The sequence below is a fragment of the Palaemon carinicauda genome, chromosome 4, assembly GCF_036898095.1.
Source record: "Palaemon carinicauda isolate YSFRI2023 chromosome 4, ASM3689809v2, whole genome shotgun sequence".
Classification (NCBI taxonomy): domain Eukaryota; kingdom Metazoa; phylum Arthropoda; class Malacostraca; order Decapoda; family Palaemonidae; genus Palaemon; species Palaemon carinicauda.
In genome coordinates this window covers 101,157,231-101,169,665 of record NC_090728.1, presented here as the reverse complement: position 1 = coordinate 101,169,665, position 12,435 = coordinate 101,157,231, and the positions used below count along the sequence as shown (strand labels likewise).

Here is a 12,435-nt window from a genome sequence, read left to right as displayed (position 1 = left end):
TAATGCCATAGCTTCTGTACCATGGTCTTCCACTGTCTTGCAGAACAGTTCTGTTGCTTGCTTGAGGGTACACTTGGGCACACTGTTCTATCATATTTCTCTTCTTGTTTTTAAAGTTTTTATAGTTTACATATGAAAAATCTATTTTAATGTTGTTACTGTTCTTAAGTTATTTTATATTAATTGTTCATTACTTCTCTTGCAGTTTATTTATTTCCTTATTTCCTCTCCTCACTGAGCTATTTTTTCCTGTTGGAGCCCTTGGGCTTTTAACCTCCTGCTTTGCCAATTAGGGTTGTGGCTTAGCTAACAATGCTGATGATGATATGATGATGATGTTGATTTATAAGTAAGATATCATTAGTAATGACATTACATAACTAATATTTTATATCTGCTGCTGCAAATGATAGCTTATACACAGATAGGTTTCTAATTAAGCAGTTGTCATATACAACAGATATGATATAAATTCATTGAAAATTTTCCATAATATTCAACATTGTCTCATTAAAAGGTTGTCTTTATGCGGATATATACAGTAACTTATTGCCTGATTTTTTTCAGAGCTGGTCCTGATGTTACAGATGCACCAGAAATCAAAGAGGAAAAGAGTGAAGGATTACCACATTGTAAAGTCTGCACTGGCACCAAAAATAAAAATAAAGGAGGAAAACCAGAACCGCTGATTATATGTAGCAACTGTCGTTCTGCAAGTAAGTAGTTTCTGCAGAATCACCAATATTTTTATTTGTTAGGAGTGAGGCTTCTGTAGAACATTTTTTTTCGTAATATTGACAGGGCTTCAATGTCTACCTTTTTATAGCATTTCAAGAGGAATGGAAGCTGTACGTGTAGATGGTATTAAAGCTTCTATGCATTATCATCCAGACCCAACAGCATTAATTTTTCTTTTTTTTCTACAGTATTCTCTTAGTTCACATTCCATCTCATTGTCTAATTTCTTTTACCTCACCTTTCACTTAGGAAATATTCATCTGGGTAAGCCTTATGAGAATTAGAAATATAACTAGTGGTCCTGTTAAAGTACTGTACAGTATCTTGATTCATAATAATAATATATTCTAGTGAACTTCTTATTTGTTACTATTGTTTACTAGCAATCTTGCTTGCTTAATCAGTGAGCAAAGTGCATAACTATGCAGCAGTCTAGTTGATTACCTTAATATTAATGAATGATTGGGAAACATCTGACATCATAAGATAACATTAATAAAGGATTTAAAGCAATCTAAAAGTAGTAGTGCACTGGTATTTTATTATTTATTCCTATGCAGATACAAACTTCTTAGTCATTTCTATTGGGTTACTATTAATCACGTTTTCTACGACCGACCAATCAAAATTTGGTTTATTGCGTCATGCTTCATACTGGGTAAACACAGTGCATGTGTAGGGGGCAAGTGGAAGATTGGTCACAACATCTCCTCACAACACTGCTGGTCGTGAAGTGAAGAGATTGTTCTTTCACTTCCTCTCCATGATCGAGCCTTCACATTCATTTTGTTTACCTTTTAGTGTGTAGTGCTCTTGACTTGTGTTTTATCCTTAATTCACTGCCATTTGTGTGTGTACTCAGTAACTGTGAGTTACGAGGGAGTGCTTATGGTGGCGTTCTTATGAGCTAGGCAGACATGGACACACACCCTCTATGTCTTTTGCCTAGACAAGAGATATTCAAGGGAATCTCCATGTAACTGTTGTAGGGATTGGTCTCCCTCCCAGTGTGAGATCTAAGCTTCTTTCCACAGGAAACTGAAAGAGAATTCTTCATTGCTGAGTCTCCTTCCGACAGGAGTTAGAGATGAATCTCTTCCTAGGCGGCGAGAACCTTCCTTCATTATCTCATGTCGAGAGTTATCAAAAACCTTATTTTCAAACAACATACATAATCAAGTGATTGTTGAATACACACAGCAAGCCATGCCCCAGCTAATCATACATGAAGATGAAATAACACACATGCTCTATAAGACGATTCTGCTGGAGGGAACCTGGAGTTGAGAAAGCTTTTCCCCAAAGTCAAAAGACAAAAGTGTTGGATGAAGAAATTTTACTTTTCAATATTAAACTTACCCGATAATCATGTAGCTGTCAACTCCGTTGCCCGACAGAATTCTACGGGAGGGATACGCCAGCTATCACAATACTAGAAGGGGGTGTACTCACCAGCGCCACCTGTGGCCAGGTACTACAGTACTTCTTGTTGACACCTCCTCAATTTTTCCTCTGTCGTGCTTCCGGCAAGACGTTCTGGGATACGCTTATGATCTTGGAGTATTTTCACGGCTTTTGGTGAAGTATTTCTCTCAGATTTCGGCTGTCGCTTTACTGGAAAACTTCTATATTAGCTTAGATAGCTATTATTTAGACTGATTAATGGTTAACGATCTTTTTGCTTGATTTGGAATCCCCACTTGGCTAACTCTTTGATTCAAGATGTCTGACATTTCACAAGCCCCACCCCATAGACGATGTAGGTCTTGTAATAGGCGTATTCCGAAGGCCTCGGTAGATCCTCACACCGCTTGTTCTGACTGTAGGGAAAGACCCTGTCAGTTGGAAGATCGATGTGAGGAATGCGCCGGACTTTCGGAACTTGATTTTGTCCGATTTCTTAAGTATTCAACCAAGTTAGAGAGAGAGAGAGTTAGGAGGAGTTCTTCTCGCTCTTCACTTTTTTCCTCACCTCATGATCCCCTACCTTTTCCTCCCCCTGTAGTGGCTACCCCCGAACCTACTATTTGCCCTCAACCTGATATGTCTGTTGTTTTGCGTGCCATTCAGGCTTTAGGTGACAAAGTGGAGTCGGTGGTTAGTGATCATAAGTCTCTTATGGCCGAAGTCAAGGAACTTAAGGTCAAGAGTGCAGTGGGTGGTAATAGTGCCAGTGCTGTGACGAGTGCTAGTGTCAGTGCAGTGCCAAGTGCTAGTGTCAGTGTCAGTGTGGTGCGTGAGGGTACTTCTGTGCGTGCCAGTCGTCCTCCCAGTCCGGGACCTCTTGCAAGCTCCCAAGCCCAGGGGAGAAGCAATGTCGAAGGGCAAAAGGGTTCGGCAGGCCTTGATCGGCGCACAGAAGTATCCTCGGTGGTTGCGGGCGTGTCTTCCAGAGACCGTCACTCCCACCCGCAGACGATTGAGCCCGTCTTTTACTCGTCTGCTGAAGAATTGTCAGGGAGGAAACGTTGGACTCAGGTCTCAAGACCTCTCAAACGCAGAGTCCAGACCTCAAGAGCTCTACAACCTGGCTGCAGTCATTGGATCAGCTCTGACTCGCCGCAGTCATCAGTTGAAGGCACTCCTCCTAAGAGGAGTAAGGTGCTGCCGCAACAGATCTCTTCTGTTAAGGCTTTGCCTCAGCAGACCTTAGTGTCTGCCGACCCCAAGTTGACTCTACTGCAGTCCATGCAGTCACAACTTGCGGTCTTGATGCGTGAGTGTCAGGCTGAGAAGGTTACACCTCCTCCTGCGATCGCTCCGCCTAACCGCAGTCCTGCCTGCCAGGCGTACGATGTTGAGGCTCCTCAGGATACCTTACCACGTACTGAGTTACCAGTTTCCAGTGGTGTGCAGCTACCTCCGCCTTCCTTAAGGCAACCTCAGCAATGGGAACAGGAAGCTTATACCTTACTTCCTCCGCTTCCACTTGCGGTTCCACCAGTGAGGCAACACTCTCTTGAGGTACAACAACCTCTCCCATCCATGAGGTAGACACCTCAGCTCTCGCTCCAGCGACCTCAACCCTCCTCAAGGCGAGAGCCTCAACACCTTAGCCTTGCGCCTCAGGAACCTCAACTCGCGAGACAAGTAATGCGTTCTGCGCAGCCTGTACCCCAACTCTCGCAGCTCACACCTCAGGAACCTCAACTCGTTCCTCAGGAACTTGCTACTGCGCATCCGCTCACCTTACAGCAAGCGCAACCCTTAAGGCAAGACACTCATGCCAGGAGTCAGCCTCCTCCACCCATGCGCCTTCCTTCGGCTACTCCTTTTGACCAGCCTTTGCAGCCTGAACCTCAGGTTTTGCCTCAGCAGCAGAGACTTGAGGATGAAACCACAAGCGTTTTTGCTCCCGCTCGTGCTGACTCTGCTGTTCAGCATACCTTACCTCTCACTTCGCTACACTCTGGTGATGAGGTTTCTGATGATGAGGCTGCACACCTGGATCCCTCATCAGACGTGGATGAATCTAAGTCTTCTCCGCCTCCTATTTACTTTCGTAAGGTCTTGGCTCTTTTCAGAGAGGTATACCCAGACCATTTTGTCTCTGCTACCCCCCGCTCTCCGCCATCTGAGTTTTCGCTGGGCATGCAGCCAACCAAGTCTTCTTATACTAAGCTCGTCTTTGCAAGGTCCTCTAAGAGAGCGTTAAGAATTTTAGGGGAGTGGTTGCAGTCTAAGCAGCAACTAGGAAAGACTTCCTTTATGTTTCCTCCGACTAAGCTCACTTCTAAAGCGGGCGTTTGGTATGCCACAGGAGAGGAACCAGGCTTGGGAGTACCTGCCTCTGCCCAGGCTGACTTCTCAAGTTTGGTAGACTCTCCTCGTAGAACAGCAATGAGGCGCTCTAAGGTTTGCTGGACCTTCTCCGATCTAGATCACTTCCTAAAGGGTGTATTTAGAGCCTTTGAGATGTTCAATTTCCTAGACTGGTGCCTGGGGGCCCTTAGCAAGAAGACCTCCCCTGCGGACAAGGACTCTGCCATGCTCTTAATGTCCTGCATGGATAAGGCTATTAGGGATGGATCTGGCGAGCTTGCCTCAATGTTTGTGTCAGGAGTGCTTAAGAAAAGGGAGCAGCTTTGTTCCTTCCTTTCCTCCAGCATCACACCTTGTCAAAGGTCTCAACTCCTTTTCGCTCCGCTCTCTAAGTTCCTGTTTCCTGAAGAGCTTGTTAAGGACTTGTCTGCGGCCCTGATACAAAAGGACACCCATGATCTTGTGGCCTCATCAGCTCGTAAGACTAAGGTTGCTACCTCAGTCCCCAGGACTTATCGCACCCCAGTGGCTGATACTCCTGCTACGAGGTTTATTCCGCCCTTTCGTGGTAGAGCCCCCAGCCGAGGAAGCTCCCGTCCAGACTCTTCCAGGAGCAAGTCTAGGAAAGGTTCCAAGGCTTCTAAAGGCAAAAACTGACTCTCCTCCTCTCCAGACAGCAGTAGGAGCCAGACTCAAGATCTTCTGGCAAGCATGGGAAAAGAGAGGTGCAGACGCCCAGTCTGTCAGTTGGCTGAGGGAGGGTTACAGGATACCATTCTGCCGCAAACCCCCTCTGACCACATCTCCCATCAACCTCTCTCCCAACTACAAAGAAAAGGACAAGAGGCTAGCGTTGCACCAGGAGGTGTCGCTCCTGTTACAGAAGAAGGCAGTGGTTATAGTCCGGGACCATCAATCCCCGGGCTTCTACAACCGTCTCTTTCTGGTGGCCAAGAAGACAGGAGGTTGGAGACCGGTGCTGGACGTCAGCGCGCTCAATGCTTATGTCACCAAGCAGACGTTCACGATGGAGACGACGAAGTCGGTCCTAGCAGCGGTCAGGCAGGAGGACTGGATGGTCTCGTTGGACCTGAAAGATGCTTACTTTCACGTTCCTATTCATCCAGACTCCCAACCTTTCCTGAGATTCGTTTTTGGAAAGGTTGTCTACCAATTCCAAGCCCTGTGTTTTGGCCTAAGCACAGCTCCTATGGTGTTTACGCATCTGATGAGGAATATAGCAAAATTCCTCCACTTATCGGACATCAGAGCCTCCCTTTATTTAGACGACTGGCTGTTGAGAGCCTCCACGAGTCGTCGCTGTCTGGAGAGTCTCAACTGGACTTTGGACTTGATCAAAGAACTGGGTCTGTTAGTCAATCTAGAAAAGTCCCAGCTCATTCCCTCCCAATCCATTGTGTACCTGGGAATGGAGATTCGGAGTCAGGATTTTCGGGCTTTTCCATCGGCCCCAAGGATAAGCCAAGCCCTAGATTGCATCCTGAGCATGCTGAAGAGGAGCAGTTGCTCGGTGAGACAGTGGATGAGTCTCACAGGGACCCTTTCATCGTTGGCCCTGTTCGTCGAGTTAGGGAGACTCCACCTCCGCCCTCTTCAATTCCATCTAGCAGCTCATTGGGACAAGGGTTTGACTCTCGAAGCAGTCTCTATCCCAGTCACCAAAGAGATGAAGACCACTCTCTTGTGGTGGAAGACCAATCTCCTTCTCAGGGAGGGCCTATCGTTGGTGATTCAGACCCCCAATCTTCATCTCTTCTCGGATGCATCGGACTCGGGCTGGGGCGCGACCTTGAACGGACAGGAGTGCTCGGGAACGTGGAACGAGGAACAGGAAACGCTCCACATCAACTGCAAGGAGCTACTAGCAGTTCTTTTAGCCCTATTGAACTTCAAGTCCCTCCTGCTAGGCAAGGTGGTGGAGGTGAACTCCGACAACACCACAGCCTTGGCTTACATCTCCAAGCAAGGAGGGACCCATTCGAGGAGCCTATACGAGATAGCAAGGGACCTCCTCATTTGGTCAAGAAGTCTAAACCTCACCCTAGTTACGAGGTTCATTCAGGGCAACATGAACGTCTCAGCAGATCGCCTAAGCAGAAGGGATCAGGTCATCCCCACGGAATGGACCCTCCACAAGAGCGTGTGCAACAGACTTTGGACCTTGTGGGGTCAGCCGACAATAGATCTGTTTGCCACCTCCATGACCAAGAGACTTCCTTTGTACTGTTCCCCAGTTCCAGACCCAGCAGCAGTTCATGTGGATGCTTTTCTGCTGAACTGGTCCCATCTTGACCTTTACGCATTCCCACCGTTCAAGATCATAAACAAAGTCCTTCAGAAGTTCATCTCGCACGAAGGGACACGGCTGACGCTGGTTGCTCCCCTTTGGCCTGCAAGAGAATGGTTCACAGAGGTACTACAATGGCTGGTCGACGTCCCCAGGACTCTCCCTCTAAGAGTGGACCTTCTACTTCAACCTCACGTAGACAGGTTGCACCCAAACCTCCACGCTCTTCGGCTGACTGCCTTCAGACTGTCGAAAGATTCGCTAGAGCTAGAGGCTTTTCGAAGGAGGCAGCCAGTGCGATTGCCAGAGCAAGGAGGGTATCCACTCGTAGAGTCTACCAATCCAAGTGGGAAGTCTTCCGGAGCTGGTGTAGAGCCAATGCAGTTTCCTCTACCAATACCTCTGTGACCCAAATAGCTGACTTCCTATTACATCTTAGGAATGAGAGATCCCTTTCAGCTCCTACGATTAAAGGGTACAGGAGTATGTTGGCTTCAGTTCTCCGCCACAGAGGTTTGGACCTTTCTTCCAACAAGGACCTTCAAGACATCCTTAAGTCTTTCGAGACTACTAAAGAACGTCGTTTACCCACTCCAGGCTGGAATCTAGACGTAGTCTTAAGGTTCCTTATGTCACCTAGGTTCGAACCTCTCCAGTCAGCTTCCTTCAAGGACCTTACCCTCAAGACTCTTTTTCTCGTCTGCCTTGCAACAGCTAAAAGAGTCAGTGAGGTTCATGCCTTCAGCAAGAACATTGGGTTCACATCCGAATCTGCAACATGTTCTTTACAGCTCGGATTCTTAGCTAAGAATGAACTTCCTTCACGTCCTTGGCCTAGATCGTTTGAAATTCCTAGCCTCTCCAACATGGTAGGTAACGAGCTAGAAAGAGTTCTTTGCCCTGTCAGAGCTCTGAAATTTTATCTTAATAGGTCAAAACCTATTCGAGGACAGTCAGAAGCCTTATGGTGTGCAATCAAGAAACCTTCGAGGCCCATGTCCAAAAACGGGGTTTCGTATTATATAAGGCTTCTGATTAGAGAAGCCCATTCTCACTTGAAGGAGGAAGACCTTGCTTTGCTGAAGGTAAGGACCCACGAAGTGAGAGCCGTAGCTACTTCGATGGCCTTTAATAAAAACCGTTCTCTGCAGAGCATAATGGATGCAACCTATTGGAGGAGCAAGTCAGTGTTTGCATCATTTTATCTTAAAGATGTCCAGTCTCTTTACGAGAACTGCTACACCCTGGGACCATTCGTAGCAGCGAGTGCAGTAGTAGGTGAGGGCTCAACCACTACATTCCCTTAATCCCATAACCTTTTTTTAACCTTTCTCTTGAATGCTTTTATTGTTGTTTTTATGGTTGTTACGGTAGGCTAAGAAGCCTTCCGCATCCTTTTGATTTGGCGGGTGGTCAATTCATTCTTGAGAAGCGCCTGGGTTAGAGGTTGTGTAGAGGTCCTTTAGTAGGGGTTGCAGCCCTATATACTTTAGCACCTTAGAGTTGATTCAGCCTCCTAAGAGGAACGCTGCGCTCAGTAAGGAAGACGAACTTAAAAAAGGCAGAGTAACGGTTCAAGTCGACTTCCTTACCAGGTACTTATTATTTCATTGTTATTTGAGATAACTGATTATATGAAATACGGGATACTTAGCTATCCTTTAATCTTGTACACTGGTTTTCACCCACCCCCCTGGGTGTGAATCAGCTACATGATTATCGGGTAAGTTTAATATTGAAAAATGTTATTTTTATTAGTAAAATAAATTTTTGAATATACTTACCCGATAATCATGATTTAATTGACCCTCCCTTCCTCCCCATAGAGAACCAGTGGACCGAGGAAAAATTGAGGAGGTGTCAACAAGAAGTACTGTAGTACCTGGCCACAGGTGGCGCTGGTGAGTACACCCCCTTCTAGTATTGTGATAGCTGGCGTATCCCTCCCGTAGAATTCTGTCGGGCAACGGAGTTGACAGCTACATGATTATCGGGTAAGTATATTCAAAAATTTATTTTACTAATAAAAATAACATATTTCCCAACATGTTCTCAGGAACTGAATTTGCCTTATGACGAGAGGATCCCTAAGCTGAGGTTTCCTGTAAAAAGTCTCAAGAGGTCCTAAGAAGCTTATAATAGGGGTGGCCAGACCCCATTAATTGCAGGCACGCCCCAAGGATTCCAAAAACTGTGTATTCCTTTCAGCTCACCCTCTTCTTCCCTACCTGGAGTAGAGAAGTCTAATGGGAGATTCACCGATACTTATGCTTTTCAGGATTCAAGCAGGAGCTTTGTTTAGCTAGATTACACTGTATGTGCTGCCATTGCAGCTCGGGATAATGTCTTCACGTGGTCAACCTTGCGGCCTGAGAAGAACTTTCTTCGCGCACAAGGCAAGCCCACAATTTCTCCCAGGATTTTTCCTGCAAAGGCAGCTCATGTTCTAGCTTTAGGCATGAGTACTTTTCTCCGCAACGCAATAAGGTTGAGGTATCCCCCTTGGGAGGTTTGAAGGGTGGCCAAATTTAAGGCCCTACAAACATGATTGATGAGCATAGAATGATTGATTTTTCTGGGATTTCTCCTTCGTATCGTGGAAGGCGAAGGTAGGAAAGAAGATTTTTACCCTACGCCTACAATGGAACCACAATCTGACTAAAAAGCGTAGAAAAGGCCCATGTCAAAGACGAAACAGTATCTTTGCAGGTAAGAATCCCTTTGCTTTTAATGCACAAGATGTGGAAGAAGTACATCCTGAGGATGAACAGAATGAACAGGAAACTAGATTCACCAGACCTGTCTCCACAATCGAAGAAAGGGAAGACGTTGGAGACAGACAAAGTTTTTCTTATAACCTTGATAAAAGGATTTATAGCCTCATCTTCCACCTAAGAAACAGGACAGAGTTTACCTTAGCAAAACATGTCACTGAGAACAAATGGGAAGCTAAGATTCAGTCGCAAGTAGAGAATCCTGAACTCAATTTTGGCCCAAAATTCTCGAAACAAACGGAACAGACGCTAAACTAATTTAACATGCAGGTTTTAGCCTCTGAGAATTCTCTTAAGGCCAACAGGTCCCCAGGTTTACCACCACTTGCCCTGTCTGACCAAAGAGATTTATTTGCCCCCTCGGCGGCTTTTCAAAGCCCATTGCAGTTACTAGAGAACTTGGCTAACTTAGGGGTTTCCGCCCAAATGGAGAACGTGTCGGCATTCTCCCGTTTTTTTTAGACCTAGAAATGAGGGACAGGGAAATAGCAGTCATGTCTGCGATCCATATCTGTTCATAGCTCGACCATTTGTCTAGAGCAATATCACACTATCCAACGATAGAAGATCTTAAAGATCAAGATACCTTACGAAAACTCTTTAAGATTTGTCACGAGCAGTGTCTATAGATCTAAAGTTCCTGTTTCTTTAGGGGAACTGTGTCTTGAAAAGACGTGATGCAAATACTCTTTACCAGATGTGCATAGCAGCTATCCCCTGGAGAGGCGCTAAATCTTGAGAAATTTGGATTTACTGAGTTCCCGTTTTCTGCTCTCCCAGTCAGAAGTAGAGTCAGCAATAGCTAAGATCTCTAGACGGGAACAAACAATTTCAGGAAATTCTCTCTCTCTCTCTCTCTCTCTCTCTCTCTCTCTCTCTCTCTCTCGCTCTCTCTCTCGCTCTCTCTCTCTCTCTCTCTCTCTCTCTCTCTCTCTCTCTCTCTCTCTCTCTCTCTCTCTCTCTCTCTCTCTCTCTCTCTCTCTCTCTCTCTCTCTCTAAACAAAATGCGCAGAATGTTAATGAGAGAGATGTTCTTCAATTACTTTATGAACAGCTAAGGCATCAAAAGAAGATCCTGAAAAATAAATGTAAATCTTTTTGAGTGCAGTTTATGGAAATGGGGGATATCTTGAGACTGTTCTTCAGGGTTGAATATACAGTACTGGAAATTGGGCAATGCATCTTCAGGCACTTTCAGACATGTATGTTGCCTTATTTTCCAGCATCAGATCATAATAACTATGCTAAATCGGTTCTTTATCTCGAGTATGAATAACCTTGAAGTTCAATACCTTGATTTGTGAATGAAATTTGAGAGTGAATTCCATTTGGTTAGCCACTGCAACCACTTTTGGGGTAATCTCTCAACAGTCTAGTCATTGTGTAATTATTGATGTGCAGTATGGAGACTAACAAAGGGCTTAACCATGGCAGAGGGATGACAACAGAAGAGAGTTGCATGTGTACTATCCCTCTTAACAAGTTCTGAAGTCAATAGGGCCATGCAGAAATTAACAGGATTGCAGACTACTGTAGAAGATCAAAACAAAGATATGACAAAATCAAGGTATGTGTGATATGGAAGAAACAAATTTATTGTTCATTGCATTAATAACATAATTCATTTGCTGTCCAGGTGGCATTAACCAACATAATAATTGGGATTCATGCTGATGATAAAGTGAGTGCAGATTTTGTCATATTATTGTATCCATCATGTATTCAGTGACAGACAAGTCACCATATGACTACAAATTTGAGAAATTTAATCAAGCTATCATAAAAGTTGCGAAACATCTCTGCGTATTAGAGAGGAACAAGACCTGATATTTTTCAGAGCTTCTTTTTCAGAGACTGATTTTTGCCACTACAATAAGAGATGATGCATCAATGTTCAAATAGTAATTTTGCTGTTATCCTGCTTCATTATTTGACCGCCCATCCAGTATCCTTCAACCCCAGTAACGTTTCCCTGCTTATGCTATCTGGGATAAGTAGACAGATATTCCACAACACCAAGAAGAAGAAGTTCTGCATGGTTTTGATGGTGGTGCCTTGCTCCATCATGTTGCCTGGCCAAAATCCTTTTCCACTACTAGGAAGTTTGTATACTTTACACTGACAATGTTAGGAGGAATTGTAGCTTTTGATGGTTACACTGGATCGTCAACTAAAGATGTGACCCAATGAAGGGAAGCTAAATTAAATACTGGTTTGAAGATCTCTTTCATATAAAACAGGAAGGTTAGAATGAAAAAAGAGGTTTTTATATCAAACCTTGATAATAAACAGGCTTTCATTGATTTACTTTGGGAAAATCTACAGCAACACGGCTGCGAGACTTATAAAGCTGAGACAGGTGCAGATATTATTGTACAAATGATCTACAGTATGCTAATGCTCTGCCTACTGTCCTTGTTGGTGATGACACAGACCTAATCATACTTTTTATTTATGTTACCAAACAAAGTAAGTCAGTCACATCCCATATTCTTCATTCCTGTGCCTAAGACAACCACAATCAAACATAGGATCTGGATGATCCATCTAAACTCAACTTGAAGAGGATGCTTGTGAAGACATTATTTTACTGCATGCAGTTCTTAAGTGTGACACAACATCCAAACATTTTGGAATAGGCATTAGGCAGAGATCTTCAACAATACGTCAGCAACTAAATAGTAAATCAGAATTATAGGTGAAAAAAAATATACTTTCCTCTACAGTTAACAATCAGAAGGTAAACTGGATTCTCTCCACTATAGATGGTTGTGTAAAGCCCCCCATACACACTCAGTTTTAACTGACAGGTCGACTGAGGAAACCAGATTTAACCGGTCAGTTTGAGCATAT

The 12,435-nt window shown here is 44.5% G+C and overlaps 1 protein-coding gene across 1 annotated transcript in view; it reads left to right on the top strand.

Moving 5' to 3' along the window:
* The window catches only part of LOC137640081 (uncharacterized), a 248,802-nt gene that overhangs the window by 200,750 nt on the left and 35,617 nt on the right, over positions 1–12,435 (top strand). The window contains exon 10 of the mRNA XM_068372535.1: positions 568–716. Within this exon, the coding sequence (XP_068228636.1) occupies positions 568–716 (149 nt within the window). The remainder of the gene's footprint in view (positions 1–567; positions 717–12,435) is intronic.